Below are 10,000 nucleotides of genomic sequence, written 5' to 3' on the forward strand. Positions count from 1 at the left end.
TATTCGAATTTATTTCATGTAAAAAATTGTCTTATTTCGATAATTTCAACCAATCACTGACAAGTATTCAGTTGTTTATATTTACTCCTTTGGCTGATTAAGCGATGTAAAGCGTATTTAATCTCCATACCTTCGTTTTATTTGCTTTTTTCATTTTAAATTTGCTTTAACCCTAACCCTAACCCTAACCCTAACCCTAGGGTTAGGGTTAGGGTTAGGGTTAGGGTTAGGGTTAGGGTTAATTGTTTCAGAATCGTTTGTTTATGTAGTCGGCACTTAATGTATATCGGCTGAATGGACGTCAGTGATTGGTTGAAATTACAGAAATACGACAACTTTAACATGGAATAACTTATGGATTTCTTTTTTTTTTAAGAAGACTAAGAGAAAAAGATGTTTTATATGACACATTCTACCAGTGTTCCAAATTTCAAAGTGTTTCGTTAATGAAAAATGTGGCCCCGTTTTAAAAAAGATCCCAATTGTTAGTACGCCAGGTTAAATGCTTAGCAGTATTGCCACCGCCTCTATGTTCTGAGTTTATATTCCGCCGAGGTCGACTTTGCCTTTCGTCTTTCACAGGTCGATAAAATAAGTACGAGTTGAGCACAGAGTTTGATGTAAATCTCAGTGTTCGACTGGTACTTATTTTATCGACTCCGAAAGGATAAAAGGCAAAGTCGACTTCGGTGGAATTTGAACTCAAAACATAAAAACGGACGCTATGCCGCTCGGAATTTCTAACAGCTCGCCACCTTGCTCATGCGCATATATTGATAACATTTATAGGTAATGGGTAGTATATCGCTGGTGTGGAGGCGCAATGGCCCAGTGGTTAGGGCAGCGGACTCGCGGTCATAGGATCGCGGTTTCGATTCCCAGACTGGGCGTTGTGAGTGTTTATTGAGCGAAAACACCTAAAGCTCCACGAGGCTCCGGCAGGGGATGGTGGCGAACCCCGCTGTACTCTTTCACCACAGCTTTCTCTCACTCTTACTTCCTGTTTCTGTTGTGCCTGTAATTCAAAGGGTCAGACTTGTCACACTGTGTCACGCTGAATCTTCCAGAGAACTATGTTAAGGTGTGGAATGCTCAGCCACTTGCACGTTAATTTCACGAGCAGGCTGTTCCGTTGATCGGATCAACTGGAACCCTCGACGTCGTAACCGACGGAGTGCCAACAACAAAAGTATATCGCTGGCAATGCATTGTATTATGACAATTGGTTTGGACTGTACGTCCAAATTGGATCAAAATTAACTGATCGAGTCAATTTCTTGCACAATATGTCATAGTATCTGTATTATATCAGTCCGTTGAAACGTTCGTGTCTATGTGTAAACGTTTGAAAGATCACACGAACGTACAATTACATGTATCCACTTGTGGTGGACACAGTCACAATTGGCCATTGTTTATTTATTGTGACCGGATCATATGTATATAGTTTTTGCTAAGTGGTCGTCACAATATTTCAATGTGGTTGGTTGATATTTCAGAATAGAGTGTTCAGTGTGTCACTAAAGCTGGGATGGCCTGTAGATGTACGTATGCATGTGTGCGTAGGGTGGATCGTGATGGAGAATGCAGAGATGCTTCCGGGTTACTTTGAGAACAATCTACATTTCATTGGTGGTGCTAAATATGCAAGTTTTCACATTCCTGTACTGCAAGAAACTGTATGCATTTCATTTGTATCATGCAGAAGCGAACGCATTGAGCATAGTGTAATGTGCAAAATATAATACAAATTATGAATGCAAAATGTAAGATATATGTAAAAAAAATGATGTGCAATGGGCGTTGGAGTAGCTGTGTGGTAAGTAGCTTGCTTACGAACCACATGGTTCCGGGTTCAGTCCCACTGCGTGGGACCTTGGACAAGTGTCTTCCACTATAGCCTCGGGCCGACCAATGCCTTGTGAGTGGATTTGGTAGATGGAAATTGAAAGAAGCCTGTCGTATATATATATATATATATATATATATATATATATATATATATATATATATATATATATATATATATATATATATATATATATATGTGTGTGTGTGTGTGTGTGTGTGTGTGTGTGTGTGTGTATATGTTTGTGTTTCTATGTTTGTCCCCCCAACATCGCTTGCCAACGGATGCTGCAGTGTTTACGTCCCCGTAACTTAGCGGTTCGGCAAAATAGACCGATAGAATAAGTACTAGGCTTACAAAGAATAAGTCCTGGGGTCGATTTACTCGACTAAAGGTGGTGCTCCAGCATGGCCACAGTCAAATGACTGAAACAAGTAAAAGAATAAAAGAAAAGAATGTATCACGACCCTTCTTCCATTCGCCTAGCATGACTGATAAAAGCGACAAATTGGATATTTGTGTCGCTGTGTTAAAGTAATTGTGTGCTACCCTGTAGGTATGTTGACATTATTCCATGGCTTATTCTATGGCTTAAACTTGCGGTAGTGCAATCTTACAGCAATCGTTGTAAGGTTTATGTTGGGGTTTGTTTTTGGAGTTCCTATTTTAATGTGTATGGGAGCCAGGTTTTTTTATTTTAAATGCAAATTTTGAAGTGGGTGCATGATAATGGGAGGGTTGTGGAGGTTATGTTGTTGGCACTCCGTCGCTTACGACGTCGAGGGTTCCAGTTGATCCGATCAACGGAACAGCCTGCTCGTGAAATTAACGTGCAAGTGGCTGAGCACTCCACAGACACGTGTGCCCTTAACGTAGTTCTCGGGGATATTCAGCGTGACACAGAGTGTGACAAGGCTGACCCTTTGAATTACAGGCACAACAGAAACCGGAAGTAAAAGTGAGAGAAAGTTGTGGTGAAAGAGTACAGCAAGGTTCGGCACCATCCCCTGCTGGAGCGTCGTGGAGCTTTTAGGTGTTTTCGCTCAATAAATACTCACAGCGACCGGTCTGGGAATCAAAACCGCGATCCTATGACCGCGAGTCCGCTGCCCTAACCACTGGGCCATTGTGGAGGTTATAGTAATGGCTGTAATGTAATGGTATACTCGGTTTGTTGTGCTGTTATGTGTTGGGATCTATGATGGCGTGTGAAGGGAAAAGTGTGGTGGTTTAGAAGATCTCGGTTGTATTCGGTATTCGGTATTTGGTAGGGATTGGGATAAGCTTGAAGTTTTGTAGTTTAAACAGTTTTCTGTGTGTATGAATCTGTGTGTGTGAATAATGACAATATCTATCATATACACCGATATTTATATACTTTCACTTATGCATATATAATAAAGACCAGTGTCTGAAGATTGTCGAATATAATTATAATGAAGCAGCATTATTCAGTTTACACAAGATATTACTCATCACAATTTATGCTTTCTCGTTCTCACGAGAAACATGTAATCACATACGAATTTGTTGATGTGACAAATAAAAATATTTGATTGATTAAATCCCTTTGTATTTCTGCGACTAATAATAATCCAGCTTGGCTTTATTTGTGAGTTTGTGAGTACCTGAATTTAGTATTGAGTGGTAAATGTGAACTAGACCTGATGATGAATATGCTTACTTTATCATTCATAATCTTCAAAAATATTTTATAACAATATGCAAATAATACTAAAAATGTTCTTCATATATGTGTCAATTTTTAGAACGAAAGAGAACAATAGATCAACTTTCAGGTTTCAAACTATGCATTTATTGTTTGTAGAGTGACCGCTTTAATAATTATGCTATGGTGTACCTGCCAAGGTATTCCTTCAAAATTAGGCACAATAGATATGTGATAACTAAGAGATGAATCTGTATGTATGTATGTATGTATGTATGTATGTATGTATGTATGTATGTATGAATGAATGAATGAATGATGTATGTATGTACGTATGTGTGTGCGTCACCATTCGCAACCTTTCCAGTGACTATCTTTCCCAATTCGCTACGGAGACTGCTTTTGCTTGTCAAGTTCATAAAGTCACTAAAATGGAGTTCAGCTGGAAGTATCAACCAGACAAGTGACAACTGAACGGAAAAGCTGACTGAATAAATTCCGAGTGATCGTAAAAGGATAAGATGAAATGAGACAAATAGACAGGGCTCTTTGGAGGATGACAATTTGGCACGGCTGACAGGACATTCAACCTGGTGTGACAATAGTATGTTCTGGTGGTGGAGGTCAACACACATACGCATTGGCACTCCGGCAGTTAGACGAGGGTTCTAGTTGATCCGATCAATAAAAAAACCTGCTCATGAAATTAACGTGCATGTGGCTGAGTGCTCCACAGTTACACGTACCCTTATCGTAGTTCTCAGGGAGATTCAGCGTGAAACAGATTGTGACAAAGCTGAGCTTTTAAAATACAGCTACTACTCATTTTTGCCAGTTGAGTGGACTGGAGCAACGTGAAATAAAGTGTCTTGCTCAAGGACACAATACGTCGCCGGGAATCGAACTCATGACCTTAAAATCTTGAGTTGAATACCCTAACCACTAAATCATGCTCCCACATATGTACACATGCTGAAATATACCCGTACAGATGGTTATATTTATACATACATACATACATACGTACATATTTCGTTTTTGTCTTGCTATTACATGTTTTATTATGAACTCCCTGAAGAGAAATAAATGAGGAACCCCAACAGCTCTTTCTTCTTTGTGAAAGACTATCATTTATTTCGAAACATATATGTAGGAATTAAAGGAACTTTCATCGACATGCGTTTTGCTCCATTTATCATTATCCATATATATATATATATATATATATACACACATACATAAACACAGAGAACAGAGAGAAAGAGAACAAGATAAGCATGAAGATGTCTGGTCTGATATCAAATACATCAGCAACACTAAATCAAATCCACTAACAAGGCTTTGATCGATCTGGGGTTATATTATGTGACACTTACCCAAGGTGGCATACAGTGGGACTAAACCTGGAACCATGTGACCGTGAAGTAAACTTCTTACCACACAGCTATACCAGCACCTGTTAACTGCGCCTGTGTAAGCATGTGTGTATGTGTATGTTTATGTATGTATGTATGTATGTATCACTGAATTCTTTCTGTATATAAAGGTTATATCTATTTTGCATGTACACTGTTTATTGGTCTGGGCCATTGGATACTCAATGGTATTTTATGAAGTATGGGTAAGATGCTATGTTGTACGAAACTGGTATTTCAAGTTGGAAGGTTGTGTTTGTGCATGCATGCGTGTACATATATGAGAGGAGTGAGTGCATGTATTAGGTTATAAACAGATATGTACACACACATACACGCACACACACACACACACATACACACAAAGACACACACACAAATACACATACACACAAACACACACAAACACACTCTCACACACATATATATGTAAATAACTATGTGTGTATATATATAAATCTTTACATACACATACACACCTATATACATTGATATACATATAAAAGCTCATATCATATATACATATATATATATATGTGCATGTTTATATATAATGTATATATATGTATGTGTCTTTATATATATATATATAGATATACACACACATATATACATGTTTATGCATATGCAAGTGTGTGGATTGGTGCATATGTCTTTGTTTCTGTGCACATGAATGTATGCACCCCCCACACACATGTACATATGTATATATATATATGTGTATATACTGTAACCTAGTGCACCTAGTGCACCTATTGGTGTAAATATGAAATTATAATCTGAGTATAGAAGATAATATTTCAAAGCAGTTGTTCATAATTAATTGCTTTTCCTTTGGTTTTCAAAGAGATTTTCATATCAACAGTGCAGCTGATTACTGTGATGGTACAAATATGACATGACATACTTTTTCTTGTCTGACTGTCTGCCCGTCTGTCTGACTGATTGTTTGTATGCATGTGTCGATGTACGATGACCCTTTTTACAGTTTCTGCCAACTCAATGCCACAAAGCATTAGTTCAAGTGTAGCTTTGCTAGAAGTCACTTGCTAACTCTGACACTCAATAGGAACAAACCTGAAAAATATGTGGCTGCAAAGTAAACCACTGAAAGGGTAAATGTCCCCTTCAGTCATGAATGACCATGGGATTGCACCTAGAAAATTCCCCCTCTGAGGTACAAGTCCAGGCAAACTTGTTTATCAAAGACCAGCAGTTGCCCATGCATACTAGTTCCTCACCACTCTACACTGTCCATGCCACTGATGTTATCCAAGAAAAAGGGAAAGACTGATACAGCTTGGCACCAGTGACACCGTAACCCATTTCTACCGCTGAGTGAACTGGAGCAATATGAAATAAAGTGTCTTGCTCAAGAACACAAAACACAGCCTGGTCTGGAAATAGAACTCACTACCTCATGATTGTGAGCCCTGTGCTCTTACCTCTGAGCCATGAGCCTTCACCAAACCAAACAGTAATAACATACCTACACATGTATTTGTTCATGTGTATGTGTGAATGTGTGTGTGTAGGTTTATGGATTTGTCTGCATGATGATTGTATGTATATGTATACATACAATCATCATGCAGACAAATCCATAAATACATGTTATACACACAGACACACACATATATCATAAATGAGAGTGTACTGAAAAGTCTCTGGCATTAAGGATATCGCAAAAGGCCCAGTTGGGGGCCCAACCTTCCAAGTTCTTTTACAGGACTTAAAAAAACTGAAGGACCACTGCAATAAGTATGTGAATCTGAGAAGGGAATATGCTGAATAAAATCATAATTAAGTAATCCACCCCTATTTTCTTTTGCCCAAAGCCAGGAACTTTTCAGCACCCACTCATACACCTCCAGTGCCCTCTGTAAAGTAGTTTCTGTTAGGAAGGACATGTAGCTGTAGAAACTATGCTACAGATGATATTAGAACACAAAGTCATGCAGCTCACCAGTTGCCCATGAAAGCATCCAATCCATAACACCATGGAAGACAGATGTTAAATGGCAATGATGGTGATGATATATATATATGTAAAGGAGCATTCCATTGGTTACGACGACGAGGGCCCCAGCTGATACAATCAAGGGAACAGCCTGCTCGTAAAATTGACGTGCAAGTGACTGAGCACTCCACAAACATGTGTACCCTTAACATAGTTCTCGGGGATATTCAGCGTGACACAGAGTGTGACAAGGCCGGCCCTTTGAAATACAGGTACTACACATTTTCGCCAGCTGAGTGGACTGGAGCAATGTGAAATGAAGTGTCTTGCTCAAGGACACAATGCGTCACTGGGAATTGAACTCAGGACCTTACAATCGTGAGCCGAATGCCCTAACCACTAAGCCACGCACACATATTCACACACACATAGGCATATTCACACACACACTCACTCACATATTTATTTGAGTGTATGAATATATGTATATATGTATTTATAAATATTATACATACTGACATATATATACTTTTTCACTCACTTCTCTCATGTATATATTGGTATGTGTTATATATAAAGATACATATATAGAGAATATACAAGGAGTTTTTGTCTCAACACACATACACACACACACGTGCACACACACATCTATAAATAAAATACACAGCAATATATACACTATGTTACTTACTCCCTTCGTTCATGAACACGCATGCATGCACTTACAGAGCCTTTTAACTTGAAATACTTGTTTTTCACAAAACTGACACCACACTCATCACTCATAAAATAGCGTCAAAGAACCTAGCGATTTATTAGCAAGATTGATATATTTATTCTCTATGTACATATAAGGAAGCACACTGAAAGCCACCCTGATGTTAAATATTGAAAAAAGCCTAATTTATGCATATATGGCTGCAGCAAGTCAATTTTTCTACATGATTATTTTTTCTGTATTATTTATTTATACAGAAAAAATATATTTATATATATATTTTTTTATCTATTTTAAACATAGGACTCGAAAATTGCTGACATTAGAGAAGCAACGCGTGCTTTTGACAGCCTAGATGTAAGTATCAATGTTAAATAAAATTCAAAAAATTTTCATTTCATTTATTTAAAATTAAAAGAAATTGTTATGGATTTTGTCATCTAAATAGATACAAAAATGTAAAAAATTTTACAATTTACTATCAATTTCACTAAACACTGGAATGTAATTTTTACATGTCAATGTAAATTCCAATGAGTTTTCAATGATGACACGTAGCTGCCAATGGGTTAGGCTGTTGAATTCAGTGTCATAAGCTATAGATTTCAGTTTGTGTTGCTCTACTTTGGTCAGCTGAGAAGGAGTGCTTCTGCAAAGTGGTACTTAGCATTATTAAACTCAAATCTTTCAAATGTAAGATATAAACAGCCCTTAATTATATGATTTCAATTGTAGTCTGGCTGATTTTCACAGATTTTACTCTGAGGAATATAATTTCTGAGTTTACGTCATTGGAATATGACTATCCTAAATCTGTTTTCTTTTTTTTATATTTGTCTTTGAATGTAAGATTAAAAACATATTGTTGGATACATGGTCATAAGCTAATGGATTGGATAAGATGACATATTCCAGTCTGCATCACTTTACTCCACTTAGCTGAGTAGGAGTGCTTCTGCAGAGCGATACTTGGCAGATTCATCATCATTATCACCATCATGATCATCATCATTTAGCATCTGCTTGCCATGCGGGTATGGGTTAGACGGTTTGACTACAACTGGTATGCTGGAGAGTTGTACCAGATTTTAGTTTAATTTGGTATGGTTTCTATGGTTGGATGCCCTTCCTAACACCAACAATTCCAAGAGTGTAGTGCCTTTTATGTGTCACTGGCATGGGTCCCGTCTATGTGTCACTAGCATGGGTCCCGTCTATGTGTCACTAGCATAGGTGCCTTTTACATGTCAAAATCTTGCAAATTTAAGATTAGCCATTGGAATTTGGCCAAGCTGAGCCCGTCTCTTTGGCTATCTTTGAATGTATATGTCAAAAATACTAACTTCAGTATTTGATTGGTACTTATTTTATCAGCCTCAGATAAGTAAATACAATTATGTTCCAGGGTAGGATTTGAATTCGGAAGGATAGACACAGATGTGGCTGAGTGGTTCAGAAGCTTGTTTCCAGAATCACATGGTTTCAGCTTCAGTACAATTGCATGGAAGCCTGAGCAAGTGTCTCAACTTGAAAAAGTGTCGGGCTGTGCAAAGCCTTGTGAGCAGAGTTGTTAGATCAAAACTAAAAGAAACTGTTGTATATATATGCATGTGCGTGCACATGCATGCGTGCGTGTGTTTGTACCCTTGTCTAGATAGCATGTGATTGTTGTAAACAAGCATCACTGTTATACATGTGATGCTGTTTGTTTCCAGTCTTCTGTGGAAAACATGTCTGGCTATGGGGAAATAATACCTAGCTTAGAAACAAGTGAGGGTTGGTGACTGGAAAAACATCCAAATGTAGAAAGTCTGTTTCGAAAGATTTCATCTGATCCATGCAAGCGTGGAAATGTAGACATTAAAAGGCTGTTGACAATGAATGCTAATGGATATAACTAGATATCACAAGTGATTTCTTTTTTTTATCCACTTCAAATTCTGCCAGTATTCTGCCAAATATTTAATTTTGATTTTTTAAAACTCAGTATGGTCTATGCAATACAAACATTCAGCACAAAAAGGTCTTTGTCAGACTGGCAGAGAAGCACGAATTCAAATATGTTTGATGTACAGGAATAACTAGTTGTAGGGTTTGCTATAAAACATTTCCCACTGACTGATCAAATAGCTCACTAGATGTAATTAATGGACTGTGTTATATATAGGCTACTTATTCAGTATGTAGAATAATTGCAGTAAAACCACAGGAAGGGTTGGGTGTTCAGGGAACTTTCACCACTATTGACGTCAAAGTTTTGCTTTTTTATTCTTCTATTATAGACATATTTACTTGACCTGCTACTTACAGCAGTAAAATCTCCCTCAAATTACACATTTAAGAAAGGAAGGATACATTACATAATGTAGTTCTAAATTTATTATAT

General features: G+C 37.7%; 1 protein-coding gene across 7 annotated transcripts in view; it reads left to right on the forward strand.

Annotated features, from left to right (window-relative positions):
• Positions 1 to 10,000, forward strand: part of LOC106868256 (uncharacterized) — a 211,202-nt gene that overhangs the window by 144,073 nt on the left and 57,129 nt on the right. For all 7 annotated transcript variants that reach the window (XM_089357846.1, XM_089357851.1, XM_089357845.1 and 4 more), the window contains one exon: positions 7,918 to 7,971. In XM_089357846.1, coding sequence (XP_089213972.1) covers positions 7,918 to 7,971 — 54 coding nt within the window. The remainder of the gene's footprint in view (positions 1 to 7,917; positions 7,972 to 10,000) is intronic.

This window comes from Octopus bimaculoides, chromosome 9, assembly GCF_046866305.1.
Source record: "Octopus bimaculoides isolate indiv1 chromosome 9, ASM4686630v1, whole genome shotgun sequence".
NCBI classification, from domain to species: Eukaryota; Metazoa; Mollusca; class Cephalopoda; order Octopoda; family Octopodidae; genus Octopus; species Octopus bimaculoides.